This window comes from Notechis scutatus, chromosome Z (assembly GCF_049901735.1).
Source record: "Notechis scutatus isolate UNSWTSFEM ecotype Mainland chromosome Z, rNotScu1.2, whole genome shotgun sequence".
In the NCBI taxonomy this organism is placed as follows: domain Eukaryota; kingdom Metazoa; phylum Chordata; class Lepidosauria; order Squamata; family Elapidae; genus Notechis; species Notechis scutatus.
Window position 1 is genome coordinate 92,476,051 of NC_142025.1, and position 21,860 is coordinate 92,497,910.

Sequence of the window (21,860 nt, forward strand, 5' to 3'; positions counted from 1 at the left end):
TGAGGCTTGAAAGACTGGGGTCTCTGTCTCCAACACACACACACACACATGAGCGTGGGGATTTTTATCTGTATTGAAGCTGGCAAGCTAAAGCCTAATCTAATTGGCTATGGGGTCAGACTTGATTTCTATGAAGATACGATAGCTCAGATTAACCCAATAGCTGAGCTTCCAATTGTTCCCAGGCTCTGGTAGAAGCATGCTGAACTGAACCATCACAGCTCCTAGGTGGGGAGAGTGGTAAGCAGGGACAGTGACAGGCAACTCGCTCCAGACAGTCATTGCTGCAAGGCTGTTCCCATTGAAGCATCCTGCCCAGAACTACTCCCGCTGGGGGATGCTGGACAGCAAGGTGAAGAAATGTGTGCTGGCAGGAACTTTCACCTCCCTTAAGCCAGGCCAGCATTGGAAACCAGAGCGAAAGGCACAGATCTGGTTTAGGTACACAGACACCATGGCCGACAACTTCAACAGAGTCAACTCCAGTTCTCCCAGTCTCTGCCTAGGCAGTTTTCCCAAGCATTTGGAAAGTCACACACATATATACTTAATATTCTTCATCATGCATTATGATGCATTATGTTAAGCTTTTCTAAACATGTGCAAATTACAGTTTAAAAACAAAGCTTAACTATGCTGGCAACTCTTAAGCAGTAGAAGATGAATATAGCAGATAAGGTAACTAGATGGTATCTAAAATGTTCTTGGAATGTTCTTAGAAATGCTAATGGTTTCTTACCAGACACAGGAAGGACATCACTCCAAGCATGGTGTTTATCTACACAATTACTGGGGATTGAGAGCAACTCAGTGGCAGTAAAACTGTCATGTTGATTTCTGTTTTGTAAAAGTAGTTTGTATTTATTTATTTAGTACATTTATATGTACTAAACACAAATGACATGTCTCTTGCAGTATATAAAACCATTAAAATACAAAAAAAAAAACCCTAAACATACTATTGAAGCAAACTAAAATGACTAAAGAGCAATCAGGACTAAAATACAACTCACTAACCAAGAATTTTACTCATCCTAGTTCACACACCCAGGAAAAGAGCCAAGTCTTAACTACCTTTCTAAAGGCTTGCAGGGTCTGGCCAACCATACATTGAAGAGGTTAGGGGCATGTTTCCTGGGTCCCATGCTGTAGAAGAAAGACCTAGAATATGGCTTCTCTCTTGGAGCATGTGGAATGGGATGGTATTTTTGGGAGAAAGCGATACTGCAAATACTCTGTCCTATCATAGATGATTACCAGCATCTTGGACTGTATCCGAAAATCTACAGGAAGTCAGTATAGATCCTGAATACAGGTGTCACATGGGCATAATGAGGAACATCCATAACTACCTGCTCTGCTGCATTCTGAAATAACTGAAGCTTCTGAATGATCTTCAACCCTATTGAACAGTGTCTTGCAATAATCTCATTGGGAAGCGGCTAACAAATAGTAATCATGAACAAGGCGGCCCAATTCAAAAATAGGCACAAATGGCTCACATGAAGTTTCCCTTCATAATTGCAGGAAGTATGAATCCAGGAAGATCCCCAGAAAGTGTTCTGAACCTGAGTGGCGTTGTGCAATTCTCCCCAAGATGAAATTTGTCCAGTCCCAGGACCCAAGAGACACAAAACTCACATGTGGTCTTGATAGGATTTTGCTGAAGCCTTAGTTGTATGCTTACCTGGGGTCGATATCATATATTATTTAGATACAGAAATCAGTAATGCTGGAGAAGCAGAAATAATAGCCACTAATGACATCACAACTATTTTGTGATTTTGGAAGTTACCCTAATTTGCTAAGTAAAAATCTGGATGTATAATTCTCTCAAATGGAATTCTCTGAAGTAAGATCATATCAATATTCCATAGATACATACTGGCTTTAACCAGTAGAGATCTCGATTAAAGTTCAGTTAGTATTCCCCATTAGTTATTAACTGGAAACCATGTTTACATGGCATTTAATTGATATCATAACAAATCGGGATCACATATTGGTTTATTAACGTTAAAACCTTAATTAAAAATTAATGAGAACTATTTAGCTATTTAGTTGTGAATGAAAGTATGAATATGGTCAATTTTTATACATTGTATTTTGGCTTATTTATACTTATTGCATAAGAGGCTATTGCTTGACAACATAGTGGCAGTTCCCATCCTCCCAAAGTTTATCCAACATTCCCAAATTTTGCTAATTCTGTACATGAGAAGGTTCTCTGTGACTCCACACACATCAATTTGTTACTTCCTTCCCCCTACATCCTGGCAGGGGGGGAAATTTGAGATTGTCCTGGATTTCCCAATCTGGACTGATCAGTTCAGGGAATCAGCTTTTTGTCTCAGTCATCCAAAAGGCTTTTCCTGATGACTCTTCCGTGTAACAAATACATTTCATCACTGCCCTCAAGGTGGCGCTTCATTTCAAACAATATTTAAATGGGAAGGAAGAGGTTGGTTTTCCCCATATAATATTGCACAATATGAAGAACATTCTTCAATGTGTAATTTAGGCATATATTCCATTAAAAAACCATAAATGAATATAAGTTGAAGTATGAATGTAAGAAGTTACCTTATTAATTAGTAATCAGGAAGCTCTACATTTTCTATACCTTTGGGGGGGGGCACTTTGTTTTTATTTCAGTGGCTGTAAATTTTACAATCAGAGCCATTTCATTCTCTGCTCCCTCCTGGAATTGAGGCATCACTGCCCCCAAAATATAAACACGACCACGAGATAAATCTTCCTGTTACAGCCCTTCCATATATGAACTGTGCAAGAGTGTAATGCAAATTCATATCAATGGAATTTATTCAATAGAAGCATTGCCTGGAAGAAGAAGAAAAAAACCCTATTTCCAGGGGCATCTGATCTCATTTGTTAAAGTGCAATATTAAATATTCTAATAAATAGTTTTAAACCTACAAGTGCTAATTATTTCTTCAAGAGCTTGCCTTGCCGTTTAGCAGAGAATAGGATCGTTATAGTTAAAAGGCAGGTTAAAGCATAAACTGGTACTTGAACAGCAAGAGTTTTAAAAGCTACGGTGCCAGCTGTGGAATGAGAGTGACATTTGAATTCTGCTTCAGACAACCCAATATTTTTGAAACTGCATTTTGTTTTAATGTAGAGGAGGAAACGGATGGTGAAGCATACTTTTTAAAAGCCATCCCATTCTGGCATCTTTCACATTATTGCAAAGTTGAAATAGACCCCCAATCCCATTGATCTGAGGTCCCGGATCTGGTGGGGGAATTGACAGCAAAGGAGACCCAACAGTGGGAAGGAGACCTCCTAAAAGATTTGCTCAGGGGCCACTCAATTCTCTAAACCTAGAGGGGACCTAAAGCCAAAGTTTGGTTTTCTTCTAAGGAACTAGTTTTGAATGGGATAGTTAACTTTTTTCTGAATTTTCTGCTTAAAGGAAAATTCTATTTTAGGAAAGGAAACCTGTTTGTCTATCCTTAACTACTAACACTGCCAATTCTTTACAAGTACAGTATTGCTTTAAGATGACTAACTCTAACCTAATAAACATTTGCTAAATGGGGCTGGGGGGAGAAACCCAGATGTCAAATTCTTTCACCTCAACAAATTTCATCATCTTGGCAATTCCTTCAACGTAATTTCAAAATTTTGTTTAAAACACAAGACTGCAATATTGTCTCCCATGGGGCCACAATATCATTGGATGCTCCTCACCAAGGTTAAAGGGACATCCAATTGGATCCCAGATCCCATCTCTGATATATATTGATAGCAGAAGAATCTTAACCTCTCTCCTTCTCTACTTCATTACATCTCCCAAAAATGTAAATCACACTGCAATAAATAGAATGGAAATACTTATTTTTACAGACAAACTCAAGACACCAATGTTAGCAGGCCAATTGCCCAAAAATGCTTGGAACAATTCTAGATAAGAACATATTGACTGCATTCACTTACCTCATTATGCAGTAAATTTGGCTTAATAAATATACTGTACAATAAAATTGTATACAATACACTGCAGTACAATGCAATGAATAAAAACTGATGTCAAAGAAACCATGTGATGATTTAATATGACAATCTGTTCTGGTTCACACAACATAATTAAGGCAATAACTGTTTCTCAAGTCAGTTTGGTCTCGTTGTTAAGGCGCCAGGCTAGAAAGTGAGAGTTCAAATCCTGTCTTACCCATGAATGTCAGCTGAATGATTTTGGGCCAGTAATTCTCTTTCAGCCCAACCCACCTCACAGGGCTGTTGTTATGGAGAAAATAGGAGGAGGAAGATGTGTTCAATAAAGAGGAGGAAGGTGTATTTGGTATGTTCCCTGCCTTGAGTTACTTATAAAAAATAATAAAGGTGAGGTACAAATAAATAAAAATCACCTAACCCTATTTTAACTAGGCAAGCAAGCTACAGGTAGTTCTCAACTTACAATAATTTATTTATTCAAAGTTACAACAGCACTGAAAAAAGTGACCTACAACTGGTCCTCACAATTCCAACTGCTGCAGCATTCCCACAATCATGATCAAATTTTGAGTGCTTGAGAATCGGCATGTATATATCCCAGTTATAGCATCCTATTGTCTTGTGATCACCATTTGCAATCTTTCCAGCCAACCCTCGACAAGTCAGTGAGGGAAGACAGATCCATTTAACTATTGTGTGGTTCACTTAACTGTAATAATTTGCTTAACAACTGGCCAAAGAGTCATTAAAAAGAGACTATAACAAGTACCTTGCTTAGCATGACTATCTGTATATGTCCCCAATCATTGAGAATAGAAAAGAGACAGAGCTAGGATGATTTTTTTTTAATTAAAGGGGCAGAGTTCATTATTTATTAAATCATAAACATTCAAATATGTTAAATCATAAACATTCAAATATGTTTTAAAGCTAAGCTGACATACAATCAAGATCTAGCCTAAAGCTTCCCATACATATTGGACACTATATAAAGTATGAAGTGGTACAGTAGGAATACTTTAGCCATATAATACAGAAAAGAATAAAGAACTGCCGTTCTGCAGATCATGTTTAGCTTTAAATCCACCATACATTCTTTAAGAAGAACCTTCATCATTTAGAATCAGTCCATGTTTCCTGCTAAAATGATCCAGTGCTGTCTGGGGATATTCTATTAAATGTTAATATATTCTAGAACAAAATTATCTGGGCAGACTATAATGTTATATGGTTATCTATTACAAGGATCTTACAGGAGAGAAAAAACACACCATTAATTTCTGGCCAGCTTAATCCATACATTTGCAGGTCCATCCAATCGACAAGGCACATTGGATAGGTTATTTGGGGAAATTCTGGAAAAGCCTACACATTTTAAGAATTGCCAAGGTTAAGAAACATGGGCGCAGTAGTGGGTTTCCAATTTTTTTTCCTACAGTTCTATGAGAGTATGCTGCAGACTCAATGCTACCCCATGGTAGCATTTACCATTTTAAGTAGCTGTAATCAGTCTGGATGCTTTTATCAACTCTGGGCTTGATAAGACACCAGATCTGTTCCACATGTATCAAGTCTCCCCATCTTACTCATGCCTTTTATTTTTACTAGGCAGATTCAGAATTTCTATTAAGCTATTAAAATTAATGAGTTTTTTGTTTGTCAAGCCCTATTCCGATAAGTGTGGCATAACTCTTGGAATCAATCCATGGCTCTAGAGTAAATAAATAATGGAAGGTGTAAAGAAATATATGAGGAAAGAAAGGCCCAGAATCTGAGAAATAAAATGCCTCTGGAAGATTGAGAAAATACATGATCTTTTAGTTATAAACTCTTTAAATTAAATCATGAGAGAAAACTTTAAAAAAATAGAGTAGCATTTTGTTACTGCGTTAATTTTCCATAAAATAATACTTTATCTTCAAACATGAAGTTTAAGCTCCTTATTGGGCTATTCCAATAAAGTTTTAAACGATCACAGAAGGTTATATCAATGTTGGAGCCAGCTGTGAATTCTCTAAGGCTTAAATTAAACAATCCCACAATTACCTGTGAAACTATTCACTCGTGAGAAATAGAAATAGGCTCCTTTTGCAGATCCTCATCACCCACCCTTTGACCCTGATCAAGGACATTCAGTGGATTTTAACTTTACCGTAATTAGTGCATAAACAAAAAAAATGTGAGAGTCATAACCTAACACCACTCCTCTCAATTAGCCTCCAGTGCCCCTCCTCTTTTCACCGCCCGGAGGAAGTTCCTGAATATTCCCTCTATAAATACCCCCAATGGAGAAGAGTTTGGTTCACAGCAATTCAGGCATCCGCTCGCCAGTGCCTCCCGCATCACAAGTGCGTCGTTTTCGAAGAACAGGGCGGAGAAAGTGGGCGAGACCAAAGGCTTTTCTGAAGAAGGATGAATTCAACACGGAGTAAGTAGCACTCGGGGCAGGTCCTTCCTCGTCGCGGCCGGGCGTGGCCCGAGACGAGAGGGTAAGTTTCCTTGTGGTGGCGCCTTGCTCGGGAAGGGCAGCTTTTTTTGGCGCCCCTCGCGGTGAGGGCTCCCCGGAGCACTTTTCCGCCGCCTTTGGGACTATTGTCCACCTTTGCGACTGAGGGAGGGAAGGAAGGAGGGACGAGTCCTGGCTTACCTTCCCGACCGCTCCTCCTTAGCACCGCCTTCAGGAATGTTTAAGAAGCTTTGAAATGCCCAGATTGGAAACCCGTTCTCTCCGGATTTGATTGTAGGAGAATAAAACTTGAGCTGGTTAAATTGTTTTATTTACAGAGGTCAAGACTGGCCTTTAAGAGGGAAGGAAAGGGGAATTCTGGCATGTGCCTCGAAGTTCTCCCAAAAGTTCAGAGAACGATAGACGAGGCTTCGCTTTCCAGCCTACTGATACTTTCGCCTTTTTCAAATGAGCTGGGCAACTGGGATTCGAAAAACCCGCTGTAGCTCTTGCGGGACCTCGCGTCAGGTGAAGCCAAAGACTGAAATAAACAGCGTTGCCACGTGATAGGGACGCTCCTGACGCGGAAAGGTTGGCGGCAGACCCGTATTCCGGGCTTGAGTCTCGCTGAGTTTCTTGCACGTGCTAGAATGATAGACTAATTTTGACAGAATCAGTTTTCCACTCACTTGCGCTTTGTACTTTCGTCTTGGCTCTAGTTATGGGGAGTTGAGCGGCGCCCCTTCAGCTCGAGTTTTCCTTGTTTTATCACAAAAGCGGCAGAAGGGACGTCGTAAGTGAAGAGGGTGGGCTGGAGCTGATAAATGATAATCACATAATGGTTTCAATCGTTTAGACATTGGTATCAGCTAGATATTTTAGTGCAGTTCATAGAGTGGGTCTAGTTTTTTAAACGACGTCTCTCCTTACCATTGTATATTTTATTTTCCCAGGTGGTCTTCTTCTTGTCAGTATTGCACTTTCTTGGTTAATGTGCTTAGGTGCACCTCACCCAGAATTTTCTGGAGATCCTGGCTTACATCAGTTTGTTTCGAAAAATAAGGAGTTTGCCATGCGGATAAAGGCTGATCTCCTTGTATTGAATGGGCTTCTGGTAAGTATATGCTGGGTGAAGAGATCTACAAAGAGATATACATATAGTTTGTAAAACAAGTTTCTCAGGTTATTTTAAAGGTGTTGGAGCTATATGTTATCAGCATTTATGAATTGGCTTTTGAGTCAATCATGTATTAAATTGCTGTATACCAAGTTTCTAACAAAAAGTAAAGGAACTGTAGTGGTAGAGGGAAACAAATCTATAGATTAATTAGAATATATTGATGAAAATTTCCAAGCCATTATGGTTATTGACCATGAAAGCCTAGACATTTATGAATTTCAGGTGTAATACAGCTAGATGAAATCCTATTTTTAAATCTAAAATTCATAAACTATCCCTATTATATTGAAACAATACAGAAGAATTTCAGACTAATGGAAAATGTTGAATAGTGGAAGGGAAAAAAATTGTCAGGTTAAATGTATTGAAGTAATAAACTTGAAGACTTTTGATTTTCTTCTGTTAAGCTTCCACTGAAATGTTATTTCAAAGAATCCCAAAGCTGAAATACCCTTTAACTCACTACTTAAATCAATGCATAATTTTAAATAATGGAGGATTTGGGGAAGAATCTAATATAAAAGACTTGAATGAGATAAGGTAGCACAGATATGGCTTTAAACCATTATTTTTGAGGGTGTGCGTTCAGTGTGCACTTAGATGTGCTAGTCTATTGCTTCATAACTCATCTACAGAAGTTCTTGCATTCTTGAACAAAGGAATTGAACTATTAATCAGTAGATCAGTTAGGATACCTGGTTAAAACTATGACGAAGCTACAGTAGAGCATTTGCAGTTGACTTCTCTTTTAGTTAGATGAAGATGCTTCATGTTATAAAACCACGTGCAATTGTTGAATTTGATCCACAACCTCCCAAACCCTTGTGGGAGTGGAAAATCAATCTTGCAAATGTTGAATTTCAACTTTTAGCAGCTATAATGAAGGAAACCAGCAGTTACAGTCCAGCAATACCTGCAAAACATAGAGTTTAAACTTAATAGTACTGAAAACCTGGCATGAAGAGTGTTATTTAGAGGTATCTTGATGCCCATAGTGCCAAATATCTTCTACAATAGCAACATAATTGAGAAAAGTGATAGACAAATAATTAGAGCATTATACATAGAGAAAATCAAAAGTCATAGTGACTGAGATTTTCACATAAAATACTTGGAACATCATTCAGATATGGGTTCCTTTTCTAGTACTTCCCATAAATTACAGGTCAGTCTTCCAAAATGTCTTAATCTCATGTATTTCCTAGCACTGTGAATAGAGCCCCTCCCTACTAAAATTACACAAATATTTCTGTCTCGTGTTTCCGGAATACATGTAAGATTGTGCCAATTCAGAATGTCAAAGCTCAAGGGAGGAAAATTGTTTGCAAACAAGCCAGCAAACTTTAGCATTTTTGATGCCTTCCTCTTTGGGTGTTGGGAGGGAATATTTTGACTGAATCTGTCAAATGAATATGAAATATATTGAAATTTAAGGCTTACTAAATACAAAGGGAGTGGAATTGCTTGATGCTCCGTTGCAATTCTTTAAATAATTATTTTAGTTTGGATTGTGTGGATAGTGATTTGTATAAGAATAGCTTATGGTGAATAGGGCTCTAAATTCAGAGGTAAAATTTATCCTTTATTTTAAGAATAATCTTAAAGCCTGTTCTCATTATAAATTGTGCCACATTGTGCTCAGTTTTAAAGGGTTCAATCAGATTTCCCTGCACTACAGGGGAGCATCAATGAATCCAGTAGGATTTTCTATCATTTTTCCACTAACTTCTAGTGTCTTCATAAAATCACTCAGATGTTATTGAAGCAATATTAAAGTTCTCATTACTGTTGTTTTGGTCCAGCAATGGCTGGATAACTCCAAAGATGCTGTAAGATATTAACGAAGAAATTACCTTAGTCACGGCTAACTTTAAGTTTGATTGGTTTTAACTGTTTAGCTCTGTGTGGCTAATATGCATTCAATGCCTCCCTATTTTTAGTAGAGCATAATTTGTAAATCATGAAGATGAAAAGATTTGTTAATCATGAGGAAGATGAAAAGAGCAATCAAAATCTCCTAATCGCTGAAAGTCATATCTCCAACAGTCCTCATTAGCTTCTGAGATTTCTATAGACATTACTCATACACTTTAAAGCATCCTGCTCAAAGATTTAGAAACTTGGTGGGAAATTTTAAATGGTGAGTCTCAAGATGAGTATTTGCTATGTCAGAATGTAGCATTATTCAGTCCTTTTCCTTACTGCTATTTGCATATCAGCCATACACAGCTAAACCGTGAAAACCTATAAATCTTGAAGTTAGCTGTGACTAAGATAATTTCTTCATTAATAGCTTACAGTGTCTTTGGAGTTATCCAGCCATTGCTGGACCAAAACAACAGTAATGAGAACTTTAGTATTGCAAACTGAGTACAACTTGGCACAATTTACAATGAGGACAGGCTTTAGGATTATTCTTAACAATAAAGGCTAAATTTTACCTCTGAATCTTTATATTCATATAAGTTAACAGTATGCATTCTTTTAATAAGTACATATTAAACCTTGCTCAGATTCTCTGAGCTTCATTGGATTTTGAAGTATAATAAAAATAGGATTAGGGGACAGGAAGGATTTTGTAAAATACTGCTTTTAGGGAGCAAGGATATAAAAGCACTTAAATATGTTTGCTCTTTTTTTAAAAAAAATCACAGAAATATCTCTTCAATCTTTTCCTTTTTTTTTTTCCTCCAGCGTAAAGCATTGAGCTTTGGCAGCAACAGAGAACTGATGGCAATAGAGAAACTCTTGGGCATTCAACAAGTTAATATCTCTCATTGCCAGCAGGACCCCTGTGACATGGTAAGTAGCAACACCCATCTGATTGTAACTTAAACACATTTTTCCCTTCGATGAAGTACTAGGGTAGCAGCACATGATTTTCTAACCAATCATGGCAATGTTTGTGATTTTAAGAGCATCTGTGAATATTCTCACAGCCAATGTGCTGTTTGTCTGCCTAGACTCAATTCAGCAAATTTAAGACATATGGACTTCAACTCCCAGAATTCCCCAGCCTACATGACTAAGTATCCTTCCTTATAAGTAAGCTGATAAGGATATTTCTTAATCACCTTTCTAGATTTTGGGGATCCTTTTTTACCCAGATTGGCTCTTTTTCTAGCTGGTGATTAATTTGTCTGAAAAGACAGTGTGTTTGACCCTAGCCACCAACTATTTTTAATTTCTTAAAAATGCTTTTGGAAATTATTTGGTTCTCAGGTATACGTGTAAGTATATAATTATACTTTATCATATTGCCTCCTTTTTTTCCTTTTTGCTGAAGGAAAATAAATGCCTTTAAAATTAGAATGAGTTAAGACAGGACCTGTGTTGGTGCTCAGGAGGACCTTTTCCTATTTTAACATTAACAGTTTACATATTTACAAAGATACTCTTGGAGATTGTATTATCCATAATCAGATACTATAAAAGTACTGCAGACAAACCAAAGCAGAAACAAAAGCAATATTGATTTTAAGCCAGTAATGGTATTCACTCCTGCAAATGCCCACCTACCTTATTGTGGATTCTATTCTTGCAAGTTTTTTACACATTCCCCATAACAAGGATATGCACCCTTTGTGTAGTTCCATGTAATATCAATAATCATCTAAATCAGTAGCTTGATTTCACTGGAGATGAAATAATCGCATTTACTGTCATTGGCCCATCTTTTTTCTAATCCTAATAATTTTAAAACAACCTTTTTAATGGGGCTTCCACTGATAGTACACATGCATTAAGTGTACTTTCTTAAAAAGTGTATAACTACACTTAACTCCTAGATGGGTGCCTACTTCAAATTTGGCCATTAGTACTGCTGATGTCAAATTCAACTGTGAAATATTTGTTATTTCTTAAAAGATGAATAGGCAAACCCTAAACAGTAATGAAAGAAGACAGCAATGCACTTATTCTAATTCTCTGATCTTGAGTCTAAATTGATTTTTTTAAAAAGCAGACAGTTTCAGGGTGATTATATTTTATGTATCTATCCAATATCCAACATCTCCAGAGAAGAATATTACAAAATAGGTAAATATCACTGATAACAGTATTAAGAGAAAATTCCCGTCTGTTTTCCCAGTAAGCATATCTTAAGAGCTCTACATTCAAGTCTAGTGCATAATCAACATCTATTTTATTGTTTAATAATTAAAATGTATGTTTATTCAAAATACATTTTTCTAGCTGCCACTATAACTTTGTCAATTTTTCCACTGTTACTATATTATTTCCTAGTATATACTGACTGGTTATTGTTTAAAATGAGGTGAAACGAAGTCACTTTTTATCCTTCAGTTTACCCTTCGTTGCTTAATTTAAAACAGTAGAAAATGTCCATATTTATCCATATTAAGGCAATTCTAACATTTCATCCTGGATAGTGTCACTGTTGCCTTATCTCTAACCTCAGTTGTAATTAATATACCATAGCTTTTAATTGTGGCACAGCAGAATCAAAATAGGTGTACATTTTCTTGTGGAAATCACTTTTTTCATAATTTCAATAATTTTGTCCACTCTCTGGAAAACGCAGCTCAACTTGTCTCTCAACACAAGTGGTACAACACCATTGTAATCAAATAAATATTTTTCTGAAATTTGAATAAGGAATGCATAATAACTTTTTGTAATAATTCCCTATTATATTTATATCATGTAGGAAAGCTGCTTCAATCAGATACAGGCAGGCCTCCAAACCTACTCTGGTTACCTCTCGCATATTCACCAAATCTTAACAACTTACTCTGACAAAGTACTTAGTGTTCAACTGGATATTTCCAACTTGTCCCACAACATTCAACAACAGGTGAGGAGTTGCATAAATACTCTAAGTTGGGAAAGAATTAGAGCCAGGTAGTGAGGCGAAACCACTCAATTCTAAGGGGAATATAAGAAATGTTTAATATAGGTATGAAGGTGTGAATCTGTTATAATAATTTAGCAAATCACCTACCTGGACATTAGCAATGTTCTCTTGGTGAATTTGATGAACTATGAAGGTAAGTTTCTAAAAATTGCAGATATGGAGAGTGCTTTAGATTCAGTTTCCAAAGGATACATGGAACATGAATAGCATCTGTTGCAACACTCAAAGGCTTTATCTTTTTGTGGGATCACACAATAGCTGTGAAAGGGAAGACCATTGGGATTTTCCTGCTATTGAACACAGGGGTTATTTTAGTATTCCAGAGCACTTTTTTTAGCATCAGATCCAAAGTACTCTATGGCCCTGGTATTTGCACGATGTAAACTACTCAGTCCTCATAGAGTAGTGGTGGCTAGATGCTTTTAAATGGGATCTAAGAAATGGACTGCTTCAGCACTCAAATCCAGCCCAAAGTGCTGAGTTTGCGGGAAGATTTTTTAAATTACTGACACACTTCATCTTCAGGAATAACCTCTGTTGCTATTACTTGTTGAACAATTGTATATCGAGTCTTGTAAAAAGAAAACTTTGCCTTTGTCAATTTATAAGCATAAATTTCAAAGTAATAAATACTTAGGCTTTTGCTATTCGCATTTTGGATAATCCTAGTGCCTGGCTTTTGCACACCTTTCTATGTATTGAACTTCATTTTAGATGGTATGAGCATTTTTCCTGTTCATGCATTAATCCTAACATATACAAACTGCACCAAGGCAATTCTCAAGCATGCCTTATAAAATTGTTGCTGCAACTGTGGTAGGGCAAAGAGTAGGGATGTGTTTATGCATGAGGAAGTAAATATATCTGTGTGCATTATTTTGCTTACACCAGCTCAAATATGTATTTAAGAGCCTATCCCTTGACCCACTGCTCCTTGTGGAGAAAAATGCTTCTCTCTGCTTTTCTGAAGGCTGGGACCATGTTTTTCCCTGCTGAGTTACATCCCATTGCCCCGTGCCTTGATACACACAGTGCTTATTTATTAAAATAAGGTCATTGAAGAGGACTTGGGGATATGATAGTGACAATATTGGCTGCAATAGGATTGATCCAAGAATAACATGCGAGGCAAGGCCGATTTAGATAGTGTTGGAGTTAATATGCAAATGTTAATTATTAATATGAGATTCCTCAATTTCCCTAATCTTTGTTACAGATGGAAGAAAGCAGCCTGACCAGTGTTGTCTATCCACAGGCAGAAAATGAGCCCAGATTTGTGGAAGTTCAAGGAGAAATTGGAAGTTACCTGGTCCTCTGCAAACTCCAGAAATTTATGGATATGATTTTCCGGGCCCTGAGGCACTGTAGCACATAAGGGAAATCTATGGAGAATTCTCACAAAAGACCTTGAAGCTGAAATAGTTCTGTGCACAAAAGGAAGTCCTAAGCCCTGCTTTCGTCTGGCAGGATTGCTCTGGCAGGCAGAATTCCAGCTTCTCTGTCTTTGTTTTTAATTTATTTTAAATGTTTATACACCATTTTAATACACTGAAAGTAGGAGACAATAAAGTAATTCAGATAAATTTAGCTCTAAATGAAATAATATTAACTGAGTTTGTACAACATGTTAGATTAGACTAAAGTTGAGCTGGGTTGCTTGAGATTCAGCATGTTGTGAAAAGCAAGCTATTGTCTTCTATCGTGAACACTCCATTCTCTTAAGTCACTGTTTCTCAAACTCAGCAATTCTGGCTTTGAGGAAAGTTGGAAGTCTTAAGGGTTGCTAAGGTTGACAAACACTGGGTTAAGTTGTAATTCGTTTTAAAACTGACTGTTTAATTTTTTTATAGATTAGCATTCATTCACTTCTATTGGTATGATAATCAGAGAAGAGCATCTCACACATGTACGTGAAAATGGGATGGCAAGTTCCCAGTTCACTCAGGCTCTTCTTTCCCTGATGAGATATTACTGTGATAAGTTTTTAATAGTTATGAGTTTTAATTTATTAGCATATTTAATATTTATAGTGTCAGAATTGTTGAATCTTGAATTTGGACTTCAGTACTAGATATTTATTTATTATTTATACCAATGCTATCAGATAAATGGAAAACAGTTGTTTAGATTTCAGCCATTGAGCGCACAGTTCACAGTGCTTATAGCCACGTGTGTTATGTATCTTGAGGTACATACAACATTAAACTACTGTTTAATATTTAAACATAAGAGTATTAGCTGGTGGTAGCTAGATGAAACTACAGGATGAAACGTAAGGGAAATTTGCAATTCCTGTATTTATTAGTATCTGGGGTATACAGCATAGTCTGTGTCCTTACCACTTTTTACAGGTATGAAATAGAATGCAGGCTTGTTTGGCCTCTTTAAGGAAGAGGTTCAGTTCATAACTTTCATCATCCTCAATCATTTGCCATACTATTGTGCAGAAGATAATTGTAGCATTAAAAGGTAAATAGTTCCCAGACTGCTTAACCTTACTTTATATACAGTAATCCTGGTCCAAAATAAATTCCTGATTTAAGCAAACTAGTAAACAGCACTCCCTCTGCCATTGTGTCAGCATATTTGCTAGACAATTTCTGATATCACCAAGCCGACCATGTTACGTCACCAGGCATCTACCTCTTCCCTTTAAGAGTCCGGTGGTAGAGGTAGACAGACCGATTCTAAACAGGGCCAAGTGGTTAAGTTGATACCATTTCAAGCTTTAAAAATCCATAAGTATAAAGTGTTCGTTCATTTGCTGTAGAATTCTATGTAGAGGTATTATTTAATAATTATCTATGGAACTTATTTATGTTACAGTGGAATTAAATTATCATTTAAATGATTTGAACACAAAGGTAAACAGCCATTAGAGTTGCACTCAATTCCTAACTACTTGAATACTATGTTTCTTTGTTTTAATGCAGTCCTTTGCCAAAATCGCTGATTTCTATTGAATCCCATCGGGTTCAAAATAGCTATTCATTTTGGGAGAACGTTATAGTAAATTTGAGCGTTTGTTTAAAGTTTGCACAGAATTCTTGTCATTCAATTTCCCCAGCTGCTAATGTCTACTATAACTGAATGAATTTGAAATGATATTGCTTGAACATTATATAGTGTCAGTATCTTGAATCTTGTTCAAAGGAGCAATTTCATCAAAACTTTTGACAACTTTTATTTTCTAAATGCTGTTTTATTTTTGTGTTTAGTTGTGGTATAGCCAACACATTCCATTTGAGGTAAAATGTCAGCATTCCTGTCTGTCAGTTCTTTGAAGAGGTGAGAAATAAATTGTAAACAGTTAATCTAAGCTGTAACTACTTCTATGATCATGACACTAAATGCAATGTTAAATTTTTACCTGTTTTTAAATAAATTTTCTATCACAACAATCTCTAGTGCATTATTGTCATTTTTCTAAGCTTTTTTGAAAATAAAGTTGAATGAGGAACATAGAAAGCTACAGTTGTAATTTTCAAAAAGATAGTAATGTAATGGCTCCTGCCCTTTGGAATACCTCTGGATGAGATCTTCTCCCACCCTCCTGGTCTTCTATAGGGCTTGAAGACCTGGCTCTGTCAGTTGCTTGAGGCCTCAACTTGGGGGCAGAGGAGTGTTTCACACTGGAGGTGGTTGATGGATCAATAGCAGATTCCACCACCCACCTTGCTCCTTCCCCCCTCTTTTTACCATAATTTTAATAATTTATAGTTTTATTGCTACTAGATATATATATATATAAAACCCAAGAGGCAGGCCAGGGTGGCCTACCCTAACACCCATTAGAAGTCCAGAGCTTTTACTAAGATCAGTTCCTAATGAATAAACAATGCAAGATCACCTGGGCTTGGAGTTGTACAAGCGCTAAGGATGGAGGCATTCTCAGTGCAAATAGGTTCTTCAAAATACAAACACTTGCACATGTTCCATTCTAATTTAAATAAACTTTTTACTGAAATACAATGAAAACCTCAAATTACTACTGAAAACCATGTAATCATTGTCTATCATTTGACAACCAGCAAGTAGATTCTGAGATAATTTATCATATCTGAATGATGTATTGGAGCTCAAGAGCTCTCATGGAAAGTGCTAATATGATAGCAGATGATAGCAAAGAAATATGATCCAATCCTTCCAACATCCTGTCACTAATCCTTCCATCGCCCATACCATTCAGCCAGAACAGATGAAGCTTCTTGGATGAGAAGCGAAATGTCTTCCTCAAGGAAAAAACAATTCAGTTGCCTTTTGAAAAAGCACCTTTGAGACAATTATGACCTGGATTATTGAGAATCTCTACAGAAATTGTGTGATAGGAATTATAAGTTAATGATGTCAACTGCATATAAAGAGAATTTGTATAAGATATTTTATAGCTGGCATTTTGCACCGGTGAGGTTAGCAAAGATGTTTAAAGATAAGTCAGCTAAATGTTGGAAATGTCACCAGAAACCTGGATCTTACTATCATATGTGGTGGACGTATGGAGAAGCAAAAACATATTGGATGGAAATAAAGACATGATTGGAAGAGATGATAAAACAACGTATTGAGTTAAAACCAGAAATATTTCTGTTAGTGATTTTACCTGAAGTTTATAACAGAGAACAGGTAATCAGAGTTGGAAGGGACTTTGTAGGTCATCCAGTCCAACCCCCCGCCCAAGCAGGAGACCCTACACCATTTCTGACAAATGGCAGTCCAATCTCTTCTTGAAAGTCTCAAGTGATGGCGCTCCCACAACTTCTGAGGGCAACCTGTTCCATTGGTTGATTGTTCTCACTGTCAGAAAGTTTCTCCTTATTTCCAGGTTAAATCTCTCCTTGTTCAGTTTCCAACCATTGTTCCTTGTCTGGCCTACAGGTGCTTTAGAAATATATAACAAAGAGAATGTATATTTAATTATTCATGTACTAACTGCAGCTAGAATGGTATTTGCACAACATTGGAAAGGTAAGGAGATTCCCAAAGACGAAGTAATCAGAAAAATATTAGAATGTGCAGAGATGAATAGATTAACACTAGCAATTAAGGAGAAAGAGCAAACCTCAGCAGTGGTGGGATTCAAATTTTTTTACTACCAGTTCTGTGGGTGTGGCTTGGTGGGTGTGGCAGGGGAAGAATACTGTAAAATCTCTATTCCCACCCCACTAACCTGCTTTCCAGCTCCGTTCTCCTATGCAGAGCAACAAAAGAGGACCCAGCCTATCAGCTGGGACTCAGGAGGCAGAGAATAGATGGGGACGGGGCCAGTCAGAGGTGGTATTCGCCAGTTCTCTGTACTACTCAAAATTTCTGCTACCAGTTCTTCAAAACTGGTCAGAATCTGCTGAATACCATCCTCTGAAACTGAGTTTTATATGATATGGAAAATATTTTATCTATGGTTGGAGAATAAAAAAGGAATTTGGAAATAAAGAATAAAGGAGAATAGAAAACAAATTAAGATAGAGATAGAAAAAGATAACTGTTATTATATGTATGATGAGGATAATGAGATGTAACCCCAATTAGGTACTATCACCAGAAGAGTTGTATAATACTTAGCTGATTGATGTATCTTAACTCTAAGTTTAGATAAATAATATCAATGTGAACATAAATGATGTTGTAAATGGTGAAGGATGTGGCACAGAGGTGTTTGTGCCTAGACGACACACTGCTTGAGAAAAAAATGAAATGTTTGTATTTTTGAAACTGAAAAATAAAAAACTTATTATAAAAAAAAAATCTACACAGACATGCTGCCCCAACACTTTCTCCAATCATATAGTTTAAAAGCTACAATTATATGATATCTTAACATTAAATTTTTAAAATATTTATCTACTGATCCTATAGGGCAGTGGTGGACAACCTAAGGCACAAATGCCACAGGTGGCATGAAGAGCCCTCTCTGTGGACACGCACACCGTCGCCCTAGCTCAGCTTCACCGCACATGCGCACACACCTCCCACCGGTCAGCTGGCCTTCGGGTCTGTGCCATGCATGTATGGGGGGTGCATGCACAGGAGTGGGGCACATGGTGGGCACATGCAAGGGGGGCAGGGGGTATGCACAGGGGTGCATCTTGCTTTTTGGGTATGTGTGTGCACAACATTGGAAAGGTGACAAGATTCCCAAAGACAAGGAAGTAATCAGGAAAATATTAGAATGTGCAGAGATGAAATGAGAAAGAGCAAACTTCAGCAGTGGTGGGATTCAACAAATTTTACTACCAGTTCTGTGGGCATGACATGTCTTGGTGGGTGTAGCAGGGGAAGGATACTGTATTCCCATCCCACTAACCCACTTTCCTTTGCAGGGCAACAAAATAAGACCCAGCCAATCAGCTGGAAATTCTAAAACTTTTGGGCGTGCCCAAAAGGTTCACCATCACTGCTATAGGGCATGAACAGGATTAAAGGGTCTTCTTTATCCAACAGAAAACAGCTATTAGGCAGAAAAAATAAATACCCAAGTAGAAAATAACAAACTAACAGATGCTAGTAAAATTGAATTTTATTATTTTAAGGGCACACTTGTCTAAAACTTACCAGGAGTAATACAAAACAATATTTACAGTGTATGTATAGCAAGTTGATTCTTACATGATTAATCATGTGGCCAGAGTTATTTTGGAGCTAAGCCAGAAGTAAAAGTGTGTGTGGGGGGAGAAATCCAAGAGGGCACTGTATCCTGTCAGGTGAATGACTGTCTCACTTGCAGAGAAAACATGACCCAACTTGTCCATTTGAGTTCACTCGGGTTAACTCTCTATGACAGAGCTTCCTAGGAATCAGTTTCAACCGATATGTGCTATTATATAAACCAGAAAAATAAAACCGGATATCAGAATTATCAAACTAATTCTAAAACTGGTTAGATAATTTTGGTTGTGAAATTTAATGCAGAAACGCATAGCAGAAAGAGGAAATTAAAGAGGGTATCACTTTGTACAAGATTTTCGGGATTTTTAAACAAAAATATAAAATGGACAGGAATGAAATGCCGTTTGAAAACTTTCTTAACAGCAGATAAAATTTTGGAATGCAAAACAAGAAAAATCATATTAACAGCTTTTCTGTTAATCCTGCACATATTCTGTCCCTAACCATTTATTCAGCCCCAAGCCAAGTTGATAAGACCTTGTTACCCCAAAAATAAGGCCTATCTGAAAAATAAGACCTAGCATGTATTTACATGTGCACCTAATATAAACCCTACCCACCACAATAAGCCCTACTTAAGAGCCTGTGCAGCCAACCGCCCGCCCATTCTATCTAGATCAGGAGTCCCCAACCACCGGGCCCCGGACCGGTACCGGTCCATGGATCATTTTGTACTGGGCTGCAAAGAAGTGGGCGCCGCCATCTTGTTTCGACAGCGCTTGAGAAAGTGCTTCCGGTGAGCTTGTCGGTCATCGGTTGGAAAGCGGCATTTGGGTGCTGAAGGAATCCTCACACCTTAGTTTCGTCGAAGAGGGGGTGGTGGCTTCAAATGAAGAGCCGTCCCGATGGCGGTGGAGTCTCGCGTTACTCAGGAGATTAAGAAAGAGCCCGAAAAGCCCATCAACCGCAAGAAGGTACAAAGGAGTTGAAGGTGGCGGGGAGAAGCAGGGGACGGCTGGCTGGCCAGTCGCTCGGCTCACCTTGCCTTGGTCGTGCGTGCTGATGCCGGTACCGGTCCGTGGATCAGTCTGTGGATTGTATCTGTCCGTGGTACAAAAAAGGTTGGGGACCACTGATCTAGATACTTGCGGTGTCGCACTCATGAGGTGAGGCGGGAGTGTGGAGCTGCCCTGCACCGGCTAACCTCAGGGCCCCTGCAGCCAACCCATATGTGCCCTGACGCCTGCCTCACAGCAGCAGCAGCAGCACCCATTTGCAGCAGGAGCTCATGTGGCTAATGGCCCACTTTTTCTGCTTGCTCATGGCCACAACGAAGCAGGAGGCTCAGAGGTGTGCTGGTGCCATGGCCGCGAGGCAAGGCAGGTGTTGGGGCCTGGATGGGGGGGGCTAAGGTAAGCCAGTGTGGGATTAATGGGGCAGTTCCCCCTGCCTCACTGGCATACCACATGGCCTCCTGTTCCATTGCAGCTGCGAGCAAACAGAAATGGGCCAGCAGCCACATGGGGTCATGCTGGACAGGCCTGCCAGAGCTGCCACTATGAGGCAAAGCTGGTGGCCTGGCTGCGGGGGCCCTAAGATAAGCTGGTGCAGGGCACATGGGGTAGCTCCTCCGGCCTCACTGGCTCCACTGGCGCGCCACGCGGCCTCTGCCCTACCACAAGCAAGTAAAAGAAAGTGGACCTTTCATACATGGGGAAAAAATTCAGACAACCCATGAAAATAAGCCATACTGCTTATTTTGGGCCATTGCTGAAATTCATTGCTGTCAATCTGGTTTTATTTGGGTGACGGGGAGGGGAGACACGGGATTTGGACAAACATATATACAGGTAGTCCTCTACTTACAACCATAGCTTTACCTGGAACTACGGTCTTAAGTCATAGTGGTTAAGTGAAGTCATCACATCACCACATCCAGTTTTACATTTTTTTTCCCAGCAGTTGTTAAATGAATTTTTTAAAACTGAATGACTGTTTTTCGCTGGAAGCTCCAAAGTAAATACCAGGAACCAGCAAAAAAAAGTTGTGGTCACATGGTACGGGATGCTGCAAACTGCCTTAAAGCTGAGCACTCAAAATGTGATAATGTGACTATGGGTAAGCTAGGCAGATATGGCCATCATAATTTCAAAATTAGATCCTAAATAAATTTTGGGGGGAGTCTGTCATAACTTTGATGGTGGCTAAGCAATTGGTTGTAAATCAAAGATTACCTGTACAGCAGTAGTGGGATTCTATTTTTTTTACTACTGGTTCTGTGGGCGTGGCTTGGTGGGCGTGGCAGGGGAAGGATGCTGCAAAATCTCCAGTCAGAAGTGATATTTGCCAGTTCTCCAAACTACTCAAGATTTTCTCTACCGGTTCTCCAGAACTGGTCAAAACCTGCTGAATGCCACCTCTGCTGTACAGCAACTCAGGCTTATTTTGGAGAAGTGCAGAGGTAAAAAATGTGTCTATCACTTTCAGATGCAGACATATCCACAGTCACATGCTCCTATGAAGAAAGAGGTTGAGAATAATTCCCTCCTCCCCTTACCGAGTGGGTAGAGATAGCAGGTTATGCTAAATCAGGACTTTTTATGGCTTTTCACAAGTTTTTTTTTTAAACATAATTGCTGGAGATCGGTCAGTTGCTCAGCATTCTGAGATTATAAATACATGAAAAATTGGCATTAGTTTATGGAATTAGGCAAAAATGGAGTGGAAAGTGAAACTGACATAATTAACACATCCTTAAAGGGTCCTTAAAATCAAGA

The 21,860-nt window shown here is 38.3% G+C and overlaps 1 protein-coding gene across 2 annotated transcripts; it reads left to right on the forward strand.

Annotated features, from left to right (window-relative positions):
* The first annotated feature begins 6,282 nt into the window (after positions 1-6,282).
* CSF3 (colony stimulating factor 3) lies at positions 6,283-15,881 on the forward strand. Of its 2 annotated transcripts, none has more exons than XM_087945131.1 (5): positions 6,283-6,406; positions 7,378-7,538; positions 10,299-10,406; positions 12,274-12,420; positions 13,697-15,881. In XM_087945131.1, exons 1-5 carry the CDS (start codon positions 6,391-6,393, stop codon positions 13,853-13,855), a joined length of 591 nt encoding a protein of 196 aa, XP_087801257.1. In that variant the 5' UTR covers positions 6,283-6,390; the 3' UTR covers positions 13,856-15,881. The 2 variants fall into 2 exon arrangements, with proteins under 2 accessions (XP_087801257.1, XP_026535458.1); XM_026679673.2 differs by having other exon boundaries at positions 6,383-6,467.
* The last annotated feature ends 5,979 nt before the right edge of the window (positions 15,882-21,860 follow it).